This window comes from Herpailurus yagouaroundi, unplaced genomic scaffold, assembly GCF_014898765.1.
Source record: "Herpailurus yagouaroundi ecotype Mexico unplaced genomic scaffold, PumYag 192, whole genome shotgun sequence".
NCBI classification, from domain to species: domain Eukaryota; kingdom Metazoa; phylum Chordata; class Mammalia; order Carnivora; family Felidae; genus Herpailurus; species Herpailurus yagouaroundi.
In genome coordinates, this window is record NW_024412423.1 from 20,357,196 (window position 1) to 20,382,933 (window position 25,738).

At 48.4% G+C, this 25,738-nt stretch overlaps 1 protein-coding gene across 3 annotated transcripts in view; it reads right to left on the minus strand.

The window, feature by feature from the left end:
• FSTL4 (follistatin like 4) overlaps nucleotides 1–25,738 on the minus strand; it is a 442,413-nt gene that overhangs the window by 25,189 nt on the left and 391,486 nt on the right. For all 3 annotated transcript variants that reach the window (XM_040444472.1, XM_040444471.1, XM_040444473.1), the window contains exons 8-12: nucleotides 22,409–22,529; nucleotides 7,753–7,914; nucleotides 7,208–7,342; nucleotides 6,162–6,188; nucleotides 2,276–2,394 (exon numbers count right to left, since the gene is read on the minus strand). In XM_040444472.1, the coding sequence (XP_040300406.1) occupies nucleotides 2,276–2,394; nucleotides 6,162–6,188; nucleotides 7,208–7,342; nucleotides 7,753–7,914; nucleotides 22,409–22,529 (564 nt within the window). The remainder of the gene's footprint in view (nucleotides 1–2,275; nucleotides 2,395–6,161; nucleotides 6,189–7,207; nucleotides 7,343–7,752; nucleotides 7,915–22,408; nucleotides 22,530–25,738) is intronic.

The window sequence follows — 25,738 nt, forward strand, 5'->3', positions numbered from 1 at the left end:
ATGGGGACACCTAATCCAACAGAGGGGCCCCAAAGAGAAAGCACCAACCTCCTATTCACTTGGCATTTGTACAAGAGATTTGCTTTACTGCAACCCTCTTGGGAGGTGTTGGGCATTTTCTAGAAGAGCACACTATTATTTGGGACTGTTCCACAGCTTACTGTGGTCTTGTGCTGCCTGATACACCTGAGGACCTCTCTTACAGTGTCTTGTCCTAGTTTTTTTGGAAATTTGAGTCATGGTTGGGATCTGAGCAATTTCCCTCAAGCTACAGGTTATATTATTGCAAATCTATGAGAAATTAGTGCCAATGTGACAGGGCGCAATTATTTAAACTTAACTGCCAGAAGTTAACTAGGACCACTCTTTCTAGATGGTTTCACGACCATTACATACAAGGAAAATTCATCAGGGGTAACACTTCTAAAAAATGATTAATTTAAGTGAAATAGCCTGGAAAACAGCTGTTCCAAAGCTACAAATGTGAGAAATGCAACAGCCTGAGACATGCCAACAGCCAGCACAGCAATGCGACAAGCTGGCTGCAGGAACTTGCCTGAGCCCCACCCACTTACTCCAGGAGCTCCAACCCCATCATGGTCACCAGTTCATTCACTGTAGGTTTTCAAGGGGAGAGCATGGGGGGCTCTAGAAGACTCTTTTGCATTAATGGCATTGTTTTAACCTCAAGTAGCTAGGGTTTGGTGAAAGAGGTCATACCTTACACAAGAAACCACCAACCCAAGGCCAAGTGGGATACCAGTGGGAGAGGCAGAGCCGTGGGGTCAGGTGGGGTGGGGTGAGGTGCGGAAGGACCATCTAGGGGATGCCTGTGGACAGGGTCTTGAGGGCTAGAAGGGCTTTCCTAGACCTGCTGCCGGCAATGATCTCTTGAGCCTCTGTCCATGTTGTACTGCCACTTTGCATTTGGCCTCAAACTTTGTAGTGTCTCTGACACTTGGGGCATTCACATGTTTCACTCTCTCCCCTGGTTCCTTGGGGGCCACTGAGAACCTCCAAGCTAACCTCCTCTATTGACTCATTGAAGACCCCTTCCTTTTGTAAACTTAGCCTTCCTTAGGTTCTGTGACCCATGTTTTCCCGGCTTTCTTAAAGCTACTTCTTTTGCCTGCGAGAGAGCCAAGGGCTCTCCAACTCACTGATGCCATTCCACTCTCCATACCTATCCTTCTGGATGTTTCTATGCTTGTGTCCTGTGGGCATCTCAAATTTAGTGCATCACAGGCCACTGTCATCTGCTTGGCGGGGAGCCTATGTGCCCTGCTTGTGGGGTATCCAGCAGCAGACTGGGAATGTGGCACATGTCTCAGAGAGTGTTAGAGAATGAACTGTATCCCCCCAACCCGCCTCTCCTCCTGAATGAAGAGTACTCTCCTCCTCCCAGCAAGACCCCAGGTTTTCCTCACGGTCTTTGTTGATCTGACCTGTGATAGCATTGAAATCAACTCAATTCCTCCCATTGCCACTGGCACTGGCTCCACTACGTCACCACTGTCTCTCACCTGGATAATCACAACAGCCTCCTCACCTGCTTCTGTGCATCTAGTCCAGTCCTTCCGATCACTACCCTCACTGGGGCTCTGCACCTGCTCTAAAGCAACCTGATCAGGGCCATGCGCCATATCAGGTCCTCCAGAGGTCCCCAGACCTTTGAGGATCCCATTAAAACTCTTCAGCTTTGACCCTTGGCTACTGTCATCCTGATCTTCTTTCTCACATTCATGCTTCCCTCTAGGCACATGGAGAATTTGCGATTCCCCAGATGTGACCTAACATTTTATGCCTCTATGTGCCGCATGCATGACATTTCCTTTAGAAATCACCAGTTCCTGCTTGTTCTTCAAACCTGAGCCCAGGTATCACCTGCTCAGCAGGCTTATCTAACTTTGCCCTCCCCAGGTCAGGAGAGGCCTCGCTCAAGGTTCCAGTGCACCTGGTACATCTTTCCAGCAGCACCTGTTTGGCTGGCTGTTCACACCACTGTGTCCATCCTTTCCCTGTGAACTTGGGACCAGAAACCCATTTGTAAGCCCTGGGCATCACCTCAGGCTCTGTGCACAGAAGGTGCTGCCTGACGAAGGAGTGAGACCTTAAACCCTCCGCCACGTGTTCCTTCCTGAGCCCTGGAACGCGTGTGGAGCCACACCACATCTAGCAAATGGAATTTCAGAAATCAAGGGGCACACTGGTCAAAGGCTAGTGTTCAGCATGTGTTTGTGTATGACCTGGAAGTGCCCCCGGCACAGAAACTTACGTAGCTCATGAAGATCTTCTCAGTGGGTTTGAGGTGCCTCTGGATCTCACAGTCCGCGGGGTGTAGGATGATAATGCCATCGTCAGAGAAGACATAGAACATGTTTCCCACACTGAGGCCTGGGAGGAGCAAACACAGCCATGGTTATGCTACCCTGCAGCAACTAGCCCCTCGATAGGGTCACATGCCACATTATGCACACATGAAACCTGCGGTTTGGGTGCCTGTGGTAAAGGCATGAAATGCACGTCCTGGGCAAGGTGATGTAAGATAAGCAAGTGGTGTGTGGGGAGCAAGGAGAGAAAGTGCCAGAGGGCTTAAAATCACTACAGCCTATCAAGGGCTCTGCAGGCCCCAGGCTGTCCTTCCGGACACACACCTCTGCCCTAGGGCACCGAGGGTTGGCCACCAGCACAAATTTTCCAATAAATGACAGCTCTGGCTTTGACAAGCATTTGCCCTTTGTTTGCTTGTCATCCACTAGTCAAATCAGGATGGATCAGATCACGCCAGAAAAACAAAAGGCTCCTTATTTTTAAACACATTTACATAGATCACCACTCCCGGAATGTGGGGTCCTGAGAGTGCTGTGGCTGGTACCCCCTTGTGCCAACTTAGTCTTGCCCTGCCTGTGCCAGAAAACCCCTCCTTCAAGACAGCTTGCTCCCACCTCTCCGCCCCCACCCCTGCCTTTTTTTTTTTTTAATGTTAATTTTGAGAGAGAGAGACAGGGTGAATGGGAGAGGGACAGAGAGAGAGGGAGACACAGAATCCAAAGTAGGCTCCAGGGTCTGAGCTGTCAGTACAGAGCATGATACGGGGCTCGAACCCACGAGCTGTGAGATCATGAATTGAGCTGAAGTCAGATGCTCAACTGACTGAGCCACCCAGGCACTCCTGCCTTACTGGTTTTTTGTGGCAGCCCCGTGTCAGGCAACAGAGCCTGCCTGGGTGCACCCACCTGCGTGCTCCCATCACCCCCCAGGGCTGTGGTCACTTGGGGAGAAACCCCCCTCAGAGCAGCAGAGAAGGGGCCTTGGGAGGAGCTAGTTCAGTCCCCTTATTAAAGACAAAATACCTGAGGTCCAAGGAAGGCAAGGGGCTTGGTTGAGGTTACTTGCATTTATGCCAGAGCTGGGGTTGGACCCTGAGCCCCTGATCTGGGCTCTGTTCCCTCACTGTTCCTCTCCATAAAAGGTAAACAGGGCACAAAGATAGGTGAGGTTTGAATCGCCCTCCCTATCTCTTTCTCCCTTACTTCATTTCTCATGAAGGTAGAATATTAAACAGACTTTCACAAACGCTAAGAAAATTAAATCTATGAAAAACAGGCTTTTTCCTAGCATGCTGAGAAAACCAATGTACTGACTTAATTGAATATCTGGGTAAATTTTTTAGTGTTAGATAACAGTAAAACAGGGGCGCCTGGGTGGCTCAGTCAGTTGAGTGTCTGACTCTCGGTTTTGGCTCAGGTCGTGGTTTCATGGTTTGTGGGTTCGAGCCCCATGTCAGGTTCTGCACTGACAGTGTGTAACCCACTTGAAATTCTCTCTCTCCGTCTCTCTCTGCATCTCCCCTGCTCATGTACTCTCTCTCAACAATATAAACATTAAAAAAATTTTTTAAACAAGAAAGAAAACAATGTAACAGGCAAATAGGAGCCACCATTCCACTTGCTTCCAGTGGCTCTGTAGGCAGTTTTCTGGGCCTTGAGCTGTTGGTGACCAGGAAGCATCAGAGCCTGTGGTTCCCAGTGTGGACAGAGGTCCCTGACTCCATGGCACAGTCTTAACTGTGCTGAGAGGGGTTCTGGGCAGGAGGGCTCCTGCTACTGGGAGCAGCATTACCCCAGCCTCTCAGAAGCTAGTAGTGCCTGGGAGCACCCTGCAAAGGTCCCAGTGGGGAGTCCTGGGGAGCTGGGCAGCCTGTCCCTGAGAGCCAGACCAAGTGGCCCCCATGAGCACCCCGTCTCTGCTCTCAGGGCACCCCAGCTTTTGGCACATATTTGCTCTGTTCCCATTTATCTTGCCTCAGCAGGGCCTTCTCTTCTGGACATTCTCACCTGGCAAAATTCTCTTGGTCACACCTAGGGGTCAAAGTCCCTGCAAAAGCACAAACCCCGGAAACAGCCTCCTGGGGCCTCTTGGAAAATCGACAGCTCTCTGACGCAGCATCACACTGAAAGTTCAGTGGACTCCATGTGGGGTTTGCAGGTGTAGCCACGTGTGAGGCCAAGCACAGTGCCTTCCTCCCAGTAGGCAATGGAGTGTGGGACTCAACAAACACCTGACTTCCCAGAAGATCAGGCCTCATGACCCAGCCCCCTGAAAGGGTCTGTGTGAGTTTAGCTTGTACTACGGGGGCTTTCTTTGCTTTTGTGTGCCCTCATCATCCCACATCTTGTGGTGAGACTGGACAGTTCCCCGCAGCCTGTGACCTGTTTGGTTTTGTTTCTGTATGTCCGTCTCCAGCTCTGAACTGTCCAGCCTGGTTGTGCAGGTGGGATGGAATGGATTCAGCACTGCATTGTCTACTAGGAGGGCGGCACCTGCCAGCCCGAAGCCCGAAGGCAGCCGTGGGTCTTAAGTTGGCCTTGAGTGGGGGCCACTAATGGCTGCCTTGCACACATCTTAGGGCCTCCTGCATGCGTTGCCGGTCTCCACTTTTGAAACTTGAGCCCCTTTGTATGAAGCCACCTTAAAAAAAATACCACCTCTTAAAGACACACGATGAAAGCTCTCTGTGCATATCGCAGCCTACTAGCTAGGTTCAGGCAGCAGCAAGGGACAACTGTCCATGGTGAGTGGCCTTCGCTACGACTTATTCTTCCAAGGAATCCTAAAGCCTATTGGCAGCAAGTCCTCATTTTCCAGGCCCTGCTTCTGATTTGCTCTCAAGACATACCGTGAGCTGCGGTGCCTGACGTTTGGGAAACCGTTCTGAGCATGGGTATGCATGCACACGCTAGAGTCTACCTAACACCATGTGATGTTCATGAGGGAAAAATGAGACGGTAAATATGCTGGTTTTGCAGGAGGGAGATTTAGCGTTTAGCCCTGAAATCACACGGTACGTTCTGTGGCTTCTCATACTCCTCCCCCATGCCCTGTCTGCTGAAGTGGAGAATAAGTTACCTCAAGGTGATCTGAACTCTGCTCTGGTGGACGGGCTGCGTTGGGCTGAGGCCCACAAATGCACATACACCCCACGCTGTGACTCAGGCTCTATAGCCCAGCTCTGACACGGGCCTATTTTTTGAAGCACGTGAACTGTCAGTGTCAGACCATTTTCGATGTATAAAAACGACAATATTTTTATGGTCCGATCTATTACCTGAAGATGGTTTCATCAATATAAAATTAAAAAGTCTGTTCATTGGGTGTTGTATGGAAACCAATTTGACAATAAACTTCATATATTGAAAAAAAAAGTCTATTCATGTCAAAACTATGCATGTAAACATACATTGACAGAAATCGTGGTGGGTTTTTTTCTTTGCCATTGCCTCAAAGTGTGCACTAACCCCCAACACTGGTACTAGCTCCTGGAAAAAAGTTGAAGGCCCATTCTGACCAGGAGCCCCTGCCAAGTAGTCTGCTTCAGTGAGGAGTTTCAAATAGCTTTAGATGGCAACTCTCTACTTTTAAGTTCTAATGGACAGGGGTCCACTAAAGAGACTAGCAGGTTTTGAATCTGCTTCTCAGTGTGTGCCATTTGAGTTCGACATTGACCTCGGCCCCTCCCAGCTAATCTGGCCCGTGGACTCGACTTGTGAGGACTGCTTGGTGTCTGGAAAAGCAGATGGTGGCTCGCAGAAAGATGGCCCATGATGGAAGGCTGAGCACAGGTGATCACAAGCACAACACAGAACAAGTAAGCTTGGTACCTTCCTCTCGCCACAGAATGTTTGCAACTACAGCATCAGAGAATAGGGAAGCAGGAACGTGATTGAGGGAAGGAAAAAAGAAGAAAGAAATGTCAGAGTCTTGACTGTAAGGGTTCCATTCACGGACATACTGCTACCTACTCTGCCACATAGAGAGTCTGCACCGCTCACTGCCCCAGCAACAGCACGCTGACAGGACTCTGAACCTGGACACACGTTTCCAGGTCTTGGGACTCTTGCAATTTCTACTCAATCTTTGAAATCAGGTCCCAGGATCACAGAAACGAACGGGATCCTCCACTTCTGTGGTTGACAAGAGTGAACAACATCTCTGCCAGAGCTCCTGGATTACTTCCAGAAGCCATGCTGATTTTCAACTAGGATTCTCACAGGAAGACCATCTGAAACACTTGTGATTATCTCTTTGGATGATGAAGACTCAGCTTGGAGTCTCTGAACAAGGGAAAGAGACTAAGTCTATCACCCATGTCTATGAAATCAACCTGCAGAGCCACTTGGTGGCAGTGGCTACAAGGGGGGTACGGGGGGCATGCTGGGTAGGCTCTATCCCTGGAGTATAAAGGTTATTTGTACATGTGTGCCCAGGCCAGTTCCTGGGCCATGGCGGGACGGCAGCATGTGATACAATTCATGAATTGGTATCTATGTAGTCTATCATGTATGGAGTCTGCACCACTGGCCGGTGGGTGGATAGTATGAAGAATTCTATTGGGGGACGGGCAGAGGTTCCAGTCATACAGCAAGCGGGAGGCAGAACTGGGACTAGGATATGTGAGCTTCTTTGTGGTCCTGGGCTCTGTCTGCTGTCCAGGGAGTTTCCCTCTCTGGGTTTTGTTTAGGTTGCCAGGGAAGGTCTGCTCACCTTTGGGCACCTCTGCTCCCAGCTTTAAGCACAGAAACATATGGGGCTTCCCCCTGTCTTCAGGGGCTCATGTTGGTAGCTTTGGCTCTGGTCAGTTGGTACCCCTGCACCAAACACCCCCCAACCAGCTCAGTGAGGAGCTTAAAGACGAGAGTGGACTCACGGGTCTTTCTAGCAGAGTCTTCGATGAAGAGTGAGGAGATATCCTCGTCCACACCCACTTCATTTTTGGCAATGCAGGTATACGCCCCCGTGTCTTCATACCGAACACTGCCGATGTGGAGTTCGCTCCCGTTGGCTGGAGGAAGGACAGTGCTCAATATGGCCTGCTCAGCTGGGTCCCCCCCAATCTCCGCGGTGCCCCCCTCCCGTCTCCCTTCTATTCAGTGTTGAGGTTAGAAACACAACCCCTCGGCAGGGCTGAGGGCAGCCAACATCTGTGATACACACCCAGGAAGGGCTGGAAGAGCTGAATAAATTGAAGGTGGCATGAGACCTGACTGGCAGTTTGTCATCATTGTGCTCAAAAAGCCCGCAAGACCTGCGTTGGCCCAGATAGCCGGAAAATTTGGGGAGACGTTTGTTCGCTCTCAACACGTCTGGCTTATCTGACTTAGAAACAAATCATGCGTCTCATTTCCATTCCTGGGGAAAGTGTCAGCTGGAACTTGACGGGAATAACACGGCGACACTGAGGGCAGTTCTTACCTAAAAGGGAGAGTTGTTTCGACATCTGGGTTGAGACGTCCATGCCGTTTTTCAGCCAAGTGATTCTGGGCATAGGAATGCCCTCTGCGTGGCACTTCAGACTGGCTGCCACCCCGGGCTCCTGCGCCTGGGTCTCCGGGTACACACGGATGACTGGCGGGACTGTGGATCAAGTTGGTGCTGGTCAGAGAGAGCCCCCGCCTGGCCTCAGGCCTGTGCTCTGGCCCCGAGACCTGCTCCAGAGGGGTGAACCCACAGGCAAGTCTGGAGTTGTCTTTGTAACCCGCTTACAATCACCCTGTTCAGCAATGCAAGCCCTAGAAGAAAGGGCTATAAAATGGATTGTAAGCAATAAACATGTCAGCCTTTGTACCCTGTAATTCATGGCTTTCATCATTATTCTAAATATGATCAGAAAGACATCCAACTATTTAATGCTATTCAGCCGCTACATGTAAAGAGCAACAGCCGCTGCAAATTTATTTCTAAATGAATAAAATTCAGATATATTATTTCTGTTATGGGAAAGCCATTGGACAGGGGCTTAATTTTTTTGCAGGAAGAGCTTCGCAAAGCACTTCTGGTCACTGACTGGCAGGGCTGCTAATTACATTACCACTCCGGGGAAGTCCATTGATCATTCCACTGGATCACTCTTATTTCTCCACTTCTTACCCCCTGCACTGTGGATGGAAGGCAAGTGTGGCCTGCATAGCTCAGCCCTGGGCCCTGGCAGTCAAGTTCGGGGCCAAGGATGTGACTGTCCCACTCATGAGAAAAACGTGGGTGGGCAAGGTGTCAGCGCCCTCCACAGCTTGCTGGCCTTTCTTACTTGAGCCGTCTGTGGGAGAGGCGCCTGGAGGAAATGAAGACTGTTTCGAGGATCCTCCCTCCTACCCGTAGCTTTGGGCCCAGGAAATGAAATAATTATCATTTTCAGTGGACTCGAGGGCTCTTACTTATCCATATACTTTACATACTTCCAAAACGGGTCTGTGAGAGTGTATGTAAAGGCACCTGGATATTCAATTCAATACACACCTTGTGGAAAGGTGGAAGATGGATTCTTCCTGAAGCAGGCCACTACATTTTCCCAGAAGTATTGTCTGAGAAAAGAAAGCATCTCAGTACTTTAGGAGAGAGATTTTTCTTGGGACCAGAGGTAGAACAAGTTGATGCTTATGGAGAAGGAGGCTGCTGGTGATCCCAGAATGTGAGCAAGGTGTCCATTGACCTGTGCTTGGCTGGGCTGAGGACAAAGGGAAGTCTCCATTGCCCCGTGAGACATGGACTGTGCAATTCCCTCTCAAAACTCTTTGGGAGGCTATTAATAATCTCATTAACTCAGTCTGAGTTTCACGTCTTTTCTCTGGTTCACCTGTGGGGCAAAGCTGGGGGGCTGAGGAGAAAGCCAAACGGACAACCAGCAAAGGGCATGAATCCAGCTTCAGAATATCCCAGAGCTGTTTTCATAACAAGAGCTCAGAGGCACCCTGTGACAACCACATAGAGACTTAACAACAATACAATCTGAGTCATTTCCCAGTTTCTCTTTGTTGGAGGTTCTGGGGGAGAGCTCCAGGATGTGCAGATCAGGCTACTGGGCTGGAGGAAGTAAATGGGGCTCTAGCAAAGGCCTATCTGGAGGGCTGCTTACAGCATGAAAGTGCATCTCCCTTCTCTCTCTCTTGTTCAATGAGGAAAGAAACAGTAATTAATCTAGACAATTTCCTTATGCTGTGAATTTGGTAGAGGGAGGAACGGTGTTCAAGTTGGATATATCATAGAGTTTTGGTCAGGAGGGTGTAATTCAAGAGCACAGAGATAGAACTGGGGGGCTTAGGAGCACTAGACTGGTGGGGAGTTGGAGAAGGTGAGAGAACACCCAGAGTACTACAATGTGTGTGGCCGTGACCTGGGAGTTAATAAACTTGGGCTCTTGCTAGATCACCATTTATTTATACAAGCCTGCCTAGCAGACATAAAGTAAATTTAAAGAAGGTGAGAGAAGAATCAATAGAGAAAGAAGCAGAAATGACTGAATCAATTAGTCAAAAAAGAATAGAACTGATAAATAAATCTAAGACGTGGATGTCTATAAAAATCAGTAAGCCAAATTTCTGGCAAGTTAGATCAGAGAAAAAAATAGAGAAAGAACACAGAGAATTAAAAAATATGAAAATATAGGGGCGCCTGGGTGGCTCAGTCAGTTAAGCATCTTACTTCAGCTCAGGTCATGATCTCACTGTGAGTTCAAGCTCCATGTTGGGCTTGACAGTTCAGAGCCTGGAACCTGCTTCAGATTCTGTGTCTCTGTCTCTCTCTCTCTGCCCCCTCGCCCAGTTGTGCTCTCTCTCTCTCCCCAAAATAAACATTAAAAAATAAAAATAAAAAATATGAAAATGCTGTAATCAATTATAGGTAGTAAATATGATAAGCTCAATGAAATGGATCACTTAAAAGGAAGCCTTAATGATAAAAACTCTCAACAAAGTGGGTATACAAAGAATGCACCACAATGTAATAAAGGGTGTATATGACAAGCCCACAGCTAGCATCAGACTCAATGGTGACAAGCTGAGAGCTTTTCCTCTAAGATCAGGAACAAGACAAGTATGTCCACTCTCGCCACTTTTACGCAACATGGTACTGGAAGTTCTAGCCATGGCAGTTAGGCAAGAAAAATAAAATGCAGCCAAATTGGAAAGGAAGAAGAAAACTGTCACTATTTGCAGATGCCATGACACTAAATATGGAAAACCCTAAAGACTCTACAAAAAAAACCTGCCAGAACTAATAAATGAATTCAGTAACACTGGAGGATACAAAATCAACAAAAAGAAATTGGTTGCATTTCTATACACTAATAACAAGCTATCATAAAGAGAAATTTAGAAAACAATCCCAGAGTGCCTGGGTGGCTCAGTCAGTTGAGTGCCCGACTCTTGATTTTGGCTCAGGCCATGAGCTCATGGTTGTGAAATCAAGCCCCGTGTTGGGCTCTGCGCTGACAGTACAGAGCCTGCTTGAGATTCTTTCTCTCCCTCTCTCTCTCTGCATTTCCCCCTGCTCACACTTTCTCTGTTTCTCAAAAGAAATAAACTTAAAAAAATAACAATCCCATTTACTATTGTATCAAAAAGAATACAATATCTAAGAATAAACTCAACCAAGTAAAAGACTTGTTTTTTTTTTTTTTAACATTTTTAAAATGTTTCTATTTATTTTTGAGACAGAGCATGAGCAGGGGAGGGGCAGAGAGAGAGGGAGACACAGAATCTGAAGCAGGCTCCAAGCTGTCAGCACAGAGCCCGACACGGGGCTCGAACTCATGGACTGTGAGATCATGACCTGAGCTGAAGTCAAACACTTAACTGACTGAGCCACCAGGCGCCCCTCAAGTAAAAGACTTGTAGTCTGAAAACCGTAAGACTTTGATGAAAGAAACTGAAGATGACATCAACAAATGCAAAGACATTCCATGCTCATGGATTCGAAGAATTTATCACTGTTAAAATGTCCATACTACCTAATCTACAGATTCAGTGCAATCCACATCAAAATGACAAAGGCATTATTCACAAAATCATGAATAATAAGACCTGAGAGTCCTAAAATTGTATGGGATCACAAAAGACCCAAAGGGGCGCCTGGGTGGCGCAGTCGGTTAAGCGTCCGACTTCAGCCAGGTCACGATCTCACGGTCCGTGAGTTCGAGCCCCGCGTCGGGCTCTGGGCTGATGGCTCAGAGCCTGGAGCCTGTTTCCGATTCTGTGTCTCCCTCTCTCTCTGCCCCTCCCCCATTCATGCTCTGTCTCTCTCTGTCCCAAAAATAAATAAACGTTGAAAAAAAAATTTACAAAAGACCCAAATAGACAAAGCAATGTTGAGAAAGAAGAAAACTGAAGGTTTCACACTCCCTGATTTCAAACTATACTACAAAACTATAGTAATTAAAATAGTCTGCTACTGGCAAAGAAAGAAACAAAGAAAGGAAGGAAGGGAGAAAGGATGGAAGGAAGAAAGAAAGAAAAAAGGAAACACAGATCAAAGGAACAGTACAGAGAGCCCAGGAAAAAAACCCCATGTACATATGGTCAGTACAGCTATGCCAAAGAAGGCAATAATATACAACGGGGAAAAGACAGAATCTTCAATAAATAGTGTTGGGAAAGCTGGACAGCTACATACCAAAGAACCAAATTGGGCCACTATCTTACACCATATACAAAAATAAATCCACAGTGTATTACACACTTGAATGTAAGACCTGAAACCCAAAACCTCCTAGTAGAAAACATAGGTGGTCAAGCTCTCTGACATCAATATTAGCAATCATTTTTGGACCAGTCTCTTCAGGCAAGGGCAACAAAAGTTAAAATAAACAAATGGGATTATATCCAACTAAAAAGCTTTTGCACAACAAAGGAAACCATCAATAAATGAAAAGGCAACCTACAGAATGGGAGCAGATATCTGCAAATCCCACATCCGATAAGGAGTTAGTATTCAAAATATATAAAGCACCTATACAACTTAATATAAAAAAATCCACAAACAACCCAATTAAAAATTGGGCAGAGGACTTGATTAGACATTTTTACGAAGAAGACATCCAGATGGCCGACAGGCATATGAAAAGATGCTCATCATCCCTCATCATCAGGGAAGTGCAAATCAAAACCGCAATGAGCTAACATCTCATACCTGTCAGAATGGCTAAGCTCAAAAACTCAATAAACAACAAGTGTTGGCGAGGATGTGGAGAAACAACAACCCCCTGTACACTGTTGGTAGGAATATAAATTCAGGCAGCCACTATGGAAAATAGAATGGAGGTTCGTCAAAAAGTTACAAGTTACCATACGATTCAGCAATTTCACTTCTGGGTATTTATCTGAACAGAACAAACACACCAATGTGACGAGATACATGCACACTGATGTTCACTGCAGCATTATTTACAATAGCCAAGATAGGGAAGCAACATAAGTGTCCATCAATAGAGGAATGGATAAGGCAGATGAGGCATATATACATTACTCGGCCCTAAAAAAGAATAAGATATTACCATCTGTGACATCAATGAAGGACCTGAAGGGTATTCTGCTAAGTGAAAGGAGAGAGTGAAATCTGACAGAGAAAGACACATACCATATGATTTCACTTATACCTAGAATTTAAGAAACAAAACATACCAACAAACAAATCAGAAACAGATTCACAGATACAGGAAAAACTGGTTACCAGAGCAGAGACAGGTTGGGGAGTAGGCAAAATCGGTGAAGGGGATGAAGAGGTACAAACTTCCAGTTATAAAATAAGTCGAGGGATGTAAGAGACAGCATAGGGAATACAGTCAATAATATCGTAACCACCATTCCTGGTTATTAAGTAGACTTATCATGGGGATCATTTCATAACATACCAAAATATTGAATTCCTATGATGTACTAGTGAAACTAATAGGCTATCGTATGTCAATTATACTTCAAGAAAGAAAAAGAAACTTAAAAGTACCAACACGAATTAGTCAAGAAGAGATTATTTAAAAAACTTTCAAGTGCTACTTTTCACTTATTCTAGATGAATGGGCCCTGGAGATCTTCTGCATAGCAAATGGCCTACAAGTCAACAATATTGTACTGTATATTTAAAAATCCATTGAGAGGATAGATTTCAAGTTACACATTTTTACCAGAAACAAAAAACTAAAAAACAAAAACAAAGGGACACAAGAAAACTTTTGGAGGTGATGGCTATGTGTATTACCGAGATCGTGGTGACAGTACCGTGGGTACACACGTATGTGCAAGCTCATCCAACTGTATACATTCAGTACGTGTAGTTTTTTTTGTATATCAATTATACATCAGTCATGTGGTTGGAAAAAAGTGCTACTAACTCAAAGTCACCCTGACTAGTTTCATAGGAAGTTTCTTTCGTATGTTGAAGGAATGGATCATTCCTATAGCCTATGACAGAGAGGATGTTGCAAATTAGGTCATGAAGCTAGTATAACCTGGACACTAAAACCTGCCAAAGAGCACAAAAAGGATGACTACAGACTTAACTCACTTAGGACTGGATGAACCAAAATCCCAAGGGACGTATTAGCAAATCAAGTCTAGCATGGTAATAAAAGCGCATACCATGACCAAGTATAATATGTTTCAGTGGCTAACTATCAGGAAATCTATAATTAATCACCTCCAAAATCACAGGCAGTCAAAATTTGATTCTCTTGCTAGGCACTGAAAGGGCTTTTGAAAAAAAGGCAAAATCAATTTCTTGGAGGAAAAAAACCTCAATAAAATAGGAACAGAATCATACTCGCTTCCTACAATGAGGAATATCTCTATAAAAAGAAGAAACAGCACCATTCTTTTCAGATTGGTGAAATATTAAGTTGGAAAAAAAAATAAAAAATGAAAAGGCAGGAAGGCAATATCAGACTCACCATTATAGCAGGTGTGACAGTCAATTGAAGGCAAGAAATGAGAAGCACAAATATTAAAAGGATGGAGAAAAAAAATGTATTTTACCTGGATATGCTCCCGATGATGAACCCAAAAGTAGTAAGGTTTAATAAGTGAATGCAATACGGGGGCCAGTACCAAAACATACACAACTAATAGCTTACTTACTGACAGCAACCAGACAGAAAATACGGTGGACCTAAGTGAAAAAAAAAATGGTAAAATCTCACTGAGGACATAAAAAAAGACTTGAGTAATTGTAGAGAGACTTTCTGGGATAGGAAGATGTACTGGGGTTAAGAAAGGAGATACCCCAAATTAAACCATACCTTTAATATAATTGCAATTCAAATCAGTTGGTGAGGTCTTGACAAAAGAATTCTAAAACTTACCCAGAAGAAAAAATGTGCAAGAACAGCTGAGTAAATTTTGAAAAACAACAGCAATGACGGGCACTTTTTCACACCAGATATTACCAACTCCGCCCTCAGCCACCAATGCGGGGGGGGGGGGGGTCAGGGAGGGGGTGGGGAGGGGCAGGGGACTGCTGAGGGAATCCCCACCTCTGGGTCAGGCACCACATTAATGGTTTGGATTGGTTTTACAAAGCTCGGTCAATTTATGATACGCAGCCAACATTTATTAAATACCACGCGGTGGCCGGCATTAGGGAAAGAATGAATGAAGATGGGACTGGTCCATATCCCCACGGAGCCTTCTGTCCCGGGGAAGGTGATTAAACAATGAACTCCAAATGTGATAAGCGTTACAGGGTGGTGGGGGCTGGGGAAGCTTTTGGGGCACAGGGACAGGGGTCTGGAAAGACTTAAAGAACCCAGTAGGAGCCACTCTCCACCTCACAAAGGAAATACTGACCTTCCATACACCCATGGTGCCCATCCCTCAATTGATGGGAGGTTTGTCTATTGATCTGGTAAATCTAAACCCGTGGTGTGTGGACTGGCTTCTTCAGATAGATGGCCAGTGGTCAGTACCAGCCTTGAAGGCAGTCCTTTGCCTCAGTCCTGACCTTTGATACCATCTGTGGACCCATGAAGTTCTGAAACTCAAGCGTGCATCTGCATCCCCTGGGGGCCTTGTTAAAACTACACTGGGACCACCGCGCAGGGTCTGGTCTCGGAGGTCTGGGATGGGGCTGGAGGATTTGCTTCTACCTATCAGGTTCCAGGTGAGATCCTGAGTCAGTTCTGACTTGGAAGACGACAATTCAGGGCTGTCAACTGAAATGCATGGCAACATTCTAGAACAAAGTGAAACGTGACTGAAAGTCAAGGGTGTGAAATGAGTCATTCACTTAAAAATACATGACTGTCTACTGGGCAAAGACACCTGCACTGGCAGCGGTTGAAATACTGCTCAGATGTTCTCATGGTGAGAGGCGCCCCCTGCTGGCCATGGGTCTCTGTGAGCCACAATCATCCTGGGGCTAAGACCACGCCTCCTGTGGCCTCCAACCTGTCAGAACTCTGCATGTTCCATCTTCCAAGGCCCACCCTTCCCAGTGTGGCCCCAACTATGTAAATAGAGGTGGTTAGGACACTCTTCATCCTGCCCCTTATTCAGGAGCATGTCAGTATTGACAAGAAGTCTGGGCTTCTGGGGCATCCCTCATCCCCAAAACCTTCGGTTGTATCTTCTGGAACTCATGTTCAGCCATCAGCAAAATGTCCTATATCCTCAAACTCTTGTATGAACGTTCTTTCACCTTCTCGCTCAAATGGAAACCTGGAAACATTGCTTCTCCTGCAGCCTCTTAAGGGGACTTGGCTCTCTCTCTCTCACCTCTTCCTCCTCTGAAGTGGGCTGGTCCGTGGGGTAGGCATACCTCTTGGTTCTCAGCACCACTGCTAGCCTTCTTCCTTCATCCCATTCTGAGTCTTATGTCCCCAGACAGCATGCCTCCTCACCCGCTGCAGGACACATTGCTCCAGCACATCCCTCCTACTCCTGCAGCCTTCTCCCCCTTTCTAAGGATTCTTCTCATCAGTCCATGAGAAGCATTTAATTTCCACCTTGGGAAAAAAACCCCAAACCTCTTTCCCCCACCTTCACTCCCCGATACTGTCCATTTTTTCTCCTTGGAAGCACCCTGCAGAGATGTCCATATTTGGGGGCTCTAATTTCTCTCCTCCACGGCCTCTTGAGCCAGTCCCATCAGATTTTCCCCACCACGCCACAGAAATGGCTCTTCTCCAACGGCCCCCACATGCCAACCCTGCCCCCAGTGTCCAGTTCTCTGTCCTCATCTGTACTATTTCACAGCTGACCGCACCTCCTTGGTCCCGGATGTCCCTTCACCTTCAAGCTCAGAAACCAACCGGGTGCACAACACCTTAGCATTTATCATGTCTGCATGAGCTCCTGAACTTTCTTCCCCAAACTTGCTCCTCCAACCTCCTCTTGTCTCAGAAAATGGGCACTCCACCCTGCGGCTGCTCAGACCAAGATCCTGTGGAGGGACTGGTGACTTTCCCAGCAAGTTGACAGAGATGTCAGAGATGTCAATTTTTCAGTAAGGCTTTCACTTGCCATCCCCTCTCCCATTTCTACCTTTCATCTGACTTTCCTTATCCTATATGTTTTTCCATTCTCCTCCTGAGTATTTAGCACCCTCTGACTTGCCCCAAGAGGACAGAGATTTTGGCCTGCTCACTGCTGGGTTTCCAACCCGCGGCCTGTGAATGGCCCGCAGGAGACTCGTACGTATGTGTGGGATACAGATTATGCTGACACCTGGAGGATCATGAGGGGGTGGCAGCAAAGGAGGGGGAAGCATTGTCAGCCAAGGGAACAATCAGTGCAAATCCATGGGCTGTAGCAGTTGGGGCAGGGTGGGGGCCAAGAGGTAAGGACGGTGGGTGGCAGGACCCAGGTCACCGTGAACACAGACTGCAGGCTCTCGGGGCCAGGAAGCTGCTGGCTCAGGCCTCCCCTCCTTTGTCCTGCTGGACTGGCGTGGAGGAGACAACAGCGGGACAGCTAGGGACCCTGTGCACAGTCCTAGGCCCCTTGGGTCTTCCTCGCTCACTGCCTTGCACAAGGTCCGCTGAGAAGCTCATCGTGCCCTGACCCGACCACTTGCTAACTGGAAAACTGACAGGACAACGTTTAAGAAAAAAAAAAAAAATTATCTCATCAGTGGGGTGGGAGCTTACTCACTGCCCTCAGAACCAAACTGTCCTCCTTGTGTACGGTGACACAGCCATCAATCTTACAGCTGGTGTGGAACAGGCCCAGGCTCTGGATGAAGCCCCTGATCACCTTGGGCAGAACATGCAAATCCTACTAGAGCCAGGGCTCTGGACCCAGCCTCCTGCCAGGACAGGAGAGCCTGAGAAGCTGACTGGGCATGGAGACGTCAAAGACCCTGGTGGCCCTGGCCCCCAATTGGATGGGGCCCAGTCAGAAAAAGTCCTGCATTTTCATTGTGAGAGACTGAGTGGGTGGTGGGGACACACAAATTCCTGCCGGCAACAAAGACCCACCTGTTTTCCGTTGGCCCTCATCTCCCCTCTTCCTTTGTATTAATTCACACACCAAAAAATCATTTGAAATTAATATATTCTGGGTAAACACATTCACTTTCTTTTAAATTTGCAAAACCCTCCCGTGAAAACATTTGAATATGTAACACAAAGGCCCGTTTTCTTTGGGAAGCATGGATCATTTCCAAGGTGAAAGGCAGCATAAACATGTCCTAAGTAAGAGGCACATTCACAAAAGTACCAAGCTGGAGTAATAAACAGATTTGGGAGATTATTATTGTGTTTTGAGAAAGAATCCTGACTTGTCTGAACCGTGGGGGAGTTCGAGTGTGTTTTTATTTTAATGGATTAATCATTTATGTCTGAAGGTCTCCCTCCTTCCTATGAAAGCAATGCAGGAGGTTTGCATGAAGTTATAAATCATGTTAGTGTTTGGGCCTCATCTCTGGGAGGCCTGGTCTATGAGGAAGTCATACTAATAATTTGAGAGAGGCCAACCAGGTCAAGGCAGAGCTGTGGATGGAGAAGCCCCAGAAGGTGGTGGCCCAGCCTGTAAATGGGGTCCTGCCCCTGCCATCAGGGAGTGGGGCAGCTCCAGAAAGAAGTATTTTATCCCTGGTTTGGCAAGTTTCTCTGGGCCTTGATTTTCCCCTCTGTATAATGGATTGGAGGCTCTCTGAGGGGCCATCAGCTCAGACCATCTGTGTCCACAAACTGTAGTGAAATATGGCTGAGACAACCCCTAATCTCTCCCATACCTGTGCCACCCTGGACCGTAAACAGGCATTTTCTGAGCATTTTAGATATAGCAGATCTCATCAGGCTGATAAGGCAAGAGCTACTACTGTTATTCCCATATTACAAGTATGTTCACTTGCCTTCTTTGTATGCCAAAAGCACTTGAACCCAGGTCTCTCTGGCTCAGAGTTCAGCTCTTGACTCTGTGACAGAGTTGTCACCCGATGGGAGCTGCACCGTGCCTAGGGTGGAAAGTCCTACCCAGCTCCTGCCCCCTGGAGTGGGATCTCTGTGCCTTTGCCCACCAGCCACATGCGAACTCCCCAGCACCTCTGCCCATTGGCTTGGAGTCTTTTGAGCACTCAGAGAAGCAGTTAACTAGGCAGGGCCCTCTGTCCTCCCTTCTTCATCCCCCCAACCCCTTCCCCCTGGTTGAAGAGAAACTATCTGGAGGAATGGACACAGAACATCGCTCCCTGTGTGTCCACACACAGCCTCCACTCAGTAAGCCACAGTCCAGCTTCCAGGCCAAGTGGGGACCGAACCAGACCTCCAGGAGCACTGCTGGGCAACAGCACCGAATCCTACCTAGGCAGCTCAGGATCTTCATGGTTTTCAATTATGCTTGGGATGAATGACAAAAGGGAACCAATCCCAGGGATGAGTTTCCTCCTGCCTTCTCTCCTGCTTCCTCAGGACACTCCTGAGCAAGGCAGCATTCCTGCTGTCGTGAGCACCAAGGGTGCCTCCTCAGCTTCCCAGGGGCTCTGCCAGGAAGCCTCTTGCACCACGCTGCAGCCTGCAAAGCTCTCTGCGTCCGCTGCCACTGTGAGCCTTGCATGTCACCCCAGCCTTCCTGGGACCTGAAGCAGCATCGGGAGTCTACACTGTGATGGGCCGAGCCCCAGCTGAGCTGGACAAGCGAGCCACATGGCTTGCCAACCTCAGTCCTGCTGAGGCCCGGCTGGCCCTACATTCCCTGCCATAGCTCCTTCATCACGTGCTCAGGCTGCCAGCTGTTTTTGGCCAGGCCTGAGCTCAGCACGAGGGCAGAGGGACATGAGGCAGGGTGCCTGTCCCCTGTCCTCCACAGTGTGTGGCCCACACCTGCATCCACCATCTGGATTCTTTAATAGCAAGAACATGATGCCCTGGTAAGGAGGAGTAGGGTAAGGCAGGGCAGGGCAGGTGTTAAGAGTCTGGACTTTGGAGTCAAGATGTGCTTTGCAGTTCCTAACTGCAAGGCTGGGATCCTGAGATCACCGAATCCCTCTGAGCTCCAGTCACCTCCTCTATGAAACGGGGATGGCGCACCACAGGTATTCAGCATTTGCTTTCCTGTGTCTTTCACACCATTCTATTTTCAACATCTTCCCGTCTTCCCAGACAACTACAACTTTTTTCCCCCCTCTCAGTCCGACACAGAGCTTAACTTCTCTAACACTCGGAAAACCTTGCTTATTTCCAGGTCAGCAGGTAGTGGACTTAGGTCTCTGGGAGGCAACTCCACCTACTTTAGCATGGTGCTTCCATAAGGGAGCTGGCTAGTGGACCCACACGTCACCCCCAAGTGCTGGGAGTCAGCCCAACCCAGGAACTTCATGGGCTCCTGCAGCTAGAGGCGCCCCCCCACCCCCAGGGGCCTCACCTGGCTGTCGTGGGGCCAAGCACAAAGGGCCAATTTAATGACAAAAAAACCCTGATCACCAAGTACGAGATCCCAGCATGCTCCTGGCTACTGATCGTGTTTCCCCTGGAAGAGAAGCCTTAAATCTTTCCGCAGTTAGGAAATGGATCTCAAGTGGCCTCTTTTGGTTCTCAGCGGTTGGTTTTGCTTTACGTAGACTCCCCTGGGCCAAAAGCAGCCTCTTCGGTGGAGACTAGGTCATGGTAGGGCCGGTGGGTGTGGGTGGGAGGTGTTCAGGGAGGGACTGAACAGCTGCATAGCCTACTTCCCACCTGGAGGGAGGGGCTCATTCTCTAGCTGGAGCCGAGGGATACCTCATGGTGCTTCTGGGTTTGGGCTTTGCTCTTGGATTCAGCACTGGGCGTGACTAACGGACTCAACCGCATCATGACCTCAGACTCACAAGTCTGGGGAGACATGGGGCAGAAGGGCATGGACTTGCCCTTAGCACCATGGACGTGCCAGTTAGCATATGAAGTCATCTAAACCACACAGTCTCTTCCAGAGGTCCAGGGCAAGTACAGGCTCTCACCTGTGAGGCACTCAGTTTCCCTGGCAGGTGGCTCCCCTCCCCCTCCTCAGAGATTCTTTTGTAAGAAATCAAGGAGAAGAGGTTCAAGCTCTCTAAGCCCCTCGTTCTTGTGAAGTGGGGTCAGGATATAAAAGGCTAATGAATACTGCTTCATTTGCCTTGTCCAGGTTTATCCGAGGACCCGAGGGACCCAGGGTGAGCCATGTCGAGTTGTTTCACAACCAAGCGGTCACCGACATTGTACCACGCCGGGCACTCCTTGCCAGGTTTAGAGGGAAAAGCCCTCTTTCTGTTACAGAGCACGTGCTCTGCCCTTGGAGCAGCCCCTGGTGCCAGGGAGCCCCAGACACTGCCTGCTGGCTACACTGTACAGTGGCCTCTGAACCTAGTCTGGATTAACTCACCTAGTTGTAACTAGGAACCCCTGGGTTATTTCTGGAGAAATCCAGTGACTTCATTGTAGGCCTGGATTTAAGCCAGCAAGCACAGCTGCAAACCCCCAAAGAATTAAGTATGTCCCAGGGTAAGGGAAATACTAAGATATGGCCTAGGCATGTATGGCTATAAAAATCCTACAACATCCCGCAGGGTAAATGTAGACACCAGCTGAGCTCACCCCAGTTGTCCTTAAATGGCTTGTTACCCTGATTCCAGAGGTAAGTGAAATGGAGCCTCATTATGTAATCATTCTTAACACCTTGCTCACTTTATCTCAAAGCAGAAGCCCTGGCCACCAGCTGGCACAAAAGATCTAGGGCAGACTTGGAGTTTCCACACCGCCGTGATACTTGAACGCCCTGCTCAGTGGTCGAAGTGGAGCCCCGCTGGGCTTGGCTGCACGTATCTAACTTCTGTGGGGTGCTGACCACAGCACTGTGATGGCCTGCTTGTGATGATGGTTGAAATGGCCAGGTTGGGGCATCCAGTGGTGTGACACAGAGGTCAAAGCATGGTCCTGGGTCTAGGAAGACACCCACCAGTGGTGTGGCTGCAGATAAGTGTGACCTTACCTAGAGATTCATCCATAACGTGGGTTAAAATACACTGGCAAAGTCCACATGACGTGTTAGCACAGGGCTTGGCCAGCCTAAGTGCTCAGAAAACACTGGCTATTTCAGTGGCTTGTGTTGTCATCGGGAGGGGCTTATTCTTCTCAGTTTCTAGGAGTCTTGGCAACACAGGGGTCTGTGAGAAGCAATAAAAATGTCCCAAGCCTGCTCAGGTTCTTAGCTTGGTCCCAACTGAGGCTTGTTGAGCCTCTTAGGGAGGCATACGGGAAGCAGGCCCTGTTGTAAGAGGTAATGCCTCCCCACTTGACAGGTGATTCGGGTGAACGCCACCTGGGAGAGGAATGTTGTGTTGTAGACAGTGTCAGCTACTCAGTGGGTCCAAGAGCACAGCAGCTGGCTGTCGCTGAGGCACCAGTACATTCTATGGGGACCCCACTAGAGCCCCGGCTGCTGAGTGTGACTTGCCTGAGTAGCTCACCCCCTTGCACTGGGATCATCTCATCAAAGAAGGCTTCAGGTGAAGCCACACGGAGAAACTAGTCGGCAGACTGCCCTTTCTCCACTGCTGCCCTTTACTTACTACAGGGACGAGATACTTGGGGCTCAGACAATCTTTAAGATAGAGTACGGGACAGGGAGGAGTGCTGTGAGCAGCATTTCGGGAACCCTTTGAAGGGACGACATGCATGGAGCCATTTACTAACCATTCACCTGCAGGACGTGGGTCTGGAAGAGCTCCTCATGGCCGGAGGCGTGGCAGGTGTAGTTGCCCATGTGGATGGTGGTCACCTTGGTGATGTAGAGGGAGTCATCCTCTCCGAAGTCCTGCACAGGGCGAGGAAGACAAGGAGGTCAGCCTTTGCAGTGAGTAGGCCCGGAAGGATAGACAGGTCTCCTACTTTTCCAAGAAAACAGAAACCCTGCTGTGGTAGAGCCCCTCCCTCAAGAATGTGGTGGAGGCCTCCTGAAAACAAAGGCAGGCAACGTGGCCCAATCAACATGACTCTGGAACTTGCGCTGTGTCCAATCAGACGATATGTCACCAAATATGGGAGACAAAGAAGTAGAAATTGCATAAAAGGCTACACCCCACTGCACTTGAGACTCGGTTTTTTTGGTACGAACCCACTGAGCTCGTGCCGGCAGGACGAATCAAGTTGCTTCCTGGACAGACAAGCCTCGGCGTCCCGTCGCTCTGTGTGAGAATCCTGCTACACTGTAGCCGAGCTGCCTGCGAGGCTGTGACGGCCCGGGCAGCGGGGACCCCGTTGCTCTTCCGTGTTGCTTGCCTCGACCTGATATACTCACTTAACGCCTTATTCAGCCTGTGAGGCCAGGCTTGAATACCTTCCCCACACACCCCTTCAATTTCTAATCACTGGGCTCGTTTGCCCCTCCTACTAATCCTGGGCCTGCTCAGCTGGTTTCCTGGGCTTCTCACCCACCTGCTGAGAAGCTCTGGCGGTCAGCCTTGTTTAGGGCTGGCAAGTATTTCTTACAAAACTCGACACCCCCAAAACAAATAATCCAATTAAAATGGGCAGAGGACACGAACAGACATTTCTCCAGAGAAGACATCCAGATGGCCAACAGGCACATGAAAAGATGCTCAGCATCACTTATCAGGGAAATGTGAACCAAAACTACAATGAGGTATCATCTCACACCCGTGAGGAGAGCTAAAATCAACAACCTAAACAACAACAGGTGCTGCTGAGGGTGTGGAGGAAAAGGCGCCCTCTTGCACTGCCGATGGGAATGCAACGTGGTACAGCCACGGTGAGCAGGAGCATGGAGCTTCCTCAAAAAGTTCAAAGTACAAGTAGTTTATGATCCAGCAATCGCACGGCGAGGTATTCAGCCAAAGAATACAAGAAGACCGATTCAAAGGGATACACACACCCTGATATTTAGACCAGCATTATTTACAACAGCCAAGATAGGGAAACAGCTCCAGTGTTCATCACCTGATGAGTGGATAAAGCAGATGTGGTACACGTCTCCAGTGGGATATTCAGTCATAAAGAATGAAATCCTGTCATTAGCAAAACTATGGGTAGAGCTAGAGACTATATATACTAAGTGAAACAAGTCAGCGAGAGACAAATACCATATGCTTTCCCTCATATGGGGAATTTAAGAAACAAAATGAACAAGCAAAGGGAAAAAATAAGAGAGAGAGGCAAACCAACAAACAGACTCTTAACCATAGAGAACAAACGGCTGGTTACCAGAGGGGAGGTGGGCGGGGGATGGGTGAAATAGGTGATGGGGGTTAAGGAGGGCACTTGTGATAAGCACCGCGTGACGTATGGAAGCGTTGAATCGCTCTACTATACACCTGAAAGTGATATTACACTGTGCGTTAACTGGAATTAAAAAAAAAAAAAACCGAGAAAGTTTTTCTTAAAGGGACAGACAGCAAATCTTTTCGGCCTTGTGGGCCATACTCAACTCTGCCTTGTAGCACAAAGATAATCATGACAGCACATACATTAATGAGCACCACTCAGCTCCAGTGAAATTTTATTTTAAAAAGTAGGCAGGAGGACAGATTTGGCTTGCAGGGAGACTTGGCCTACCCCTGGTTCAAATCCACCTTCCCCAAAGACTTCCAGGCAGCTTACAGAGACCTAGATAACCTGAGAAGGGGAATAGAACCCTGAGGAAAATGAGGCAGACAAAAAACTAGGGAAGGGACATAAAAGAGAACCAGGAGGGGCTGATGCCAGGGGTTCAGTAAGAAAAAACTCAGTAAGCCCAGACTCTATGACCTCTGCAGCCACACAGCGTGGGATCCTCTAGGCCAGTGTAGAGGGGAGGATGGGCAGGAGGCGGCCTTGGCAGGTCGGAGTCCCTGAGGAGCATCCGATGGGCAAGGAGGGCCTGCCGCAGGGCCTGTCAGGTCAGATGCACTCGCTCTTGCAGGACCAGGCACCGTGTGGGCCCTGGCCAGACACCAAATACAGACATGCCGGCGAGTGGTACTGCCGGGTGTTTCTGGGACACCCCTCATCAGGTCTGGACTTAGCTACTCTGCATCTTTGAGGGGTGAGGCTCAGAACTGACAGGATGGAGGAGGTCCTGGCTTATTGGCGAGAACACGGGGCTGTGCAGTGATCGAAGTCTGGCACCGGGGCTCAGGAGACTCGGATTTTAGTTGAATTCTGTCACTGACCAAATGTCCCCTCATCCCTCTGGGCTCTGGTTTCTCCACCTGCGTGTGCCCTGCCCACCTCCTGGGGTGTTGGGGAGATCTGGCAAGAGAACACACGTGAATACTTCTCCCAGTGTGAGAAGTGTGACGTACATGGGTGTGTTACTTTTCTTCTTCTTCTTTTTTTTTTTTAAACTTTATTGATTTATTTTGAGAGAGAGAGTGAGCACACATGCGGGAGGGGCAGAGAGAGAGGGAGAGAGAGAATTCCACGCAGCCTCTGCACTGTCAGCACAGAGCCCGATGCGGGGCTCGAAATCACAAACTGTGAGATAAAGACCTGAACCGAAATCAAGACTTGAATGTTTAACCGACTGAGCCACCTAGGCGCCCTTCTTCGTCTTATTAACAGCATATGCAAAACTCCCCTTGACCTCCTAGAGCCAACACCAAACCATCCCTCTTGCCATTCCCTGTGCCCTTTTCCATAGAAGCAATCTGGTGGCAGGAGGGAGGGAAGGCTATCAATCACCGTGGCACGAAGTGTTGTCAGAGGGCAGCCGCAGAGCAGCTCCCGGAAACGCTGACCCTCTGCCTTGCTCACCATCCAGGGTGCCCCACCACAACCATCATGAAACCCGTCAAGATGTTTTTTGGCTAATTATCCCAGTGAGGGAGTGCAGGCCCAGAGAGAGGCTTGGGGTAGGGCACAGCGGGGAAGGTGGGTCATGGATGCAGGCAGCCTGCTTTCATTTTCAGGGGGAAAAAAAAGTACACAACAGCATTCCCGATGGAGTAAAATATTGGAGAGGGCTGCTAGAGCCCAGTGAGTTTTCTCTGAAGCATTGCTCTGCTTAAAAAAGCCCCATTCCTATCA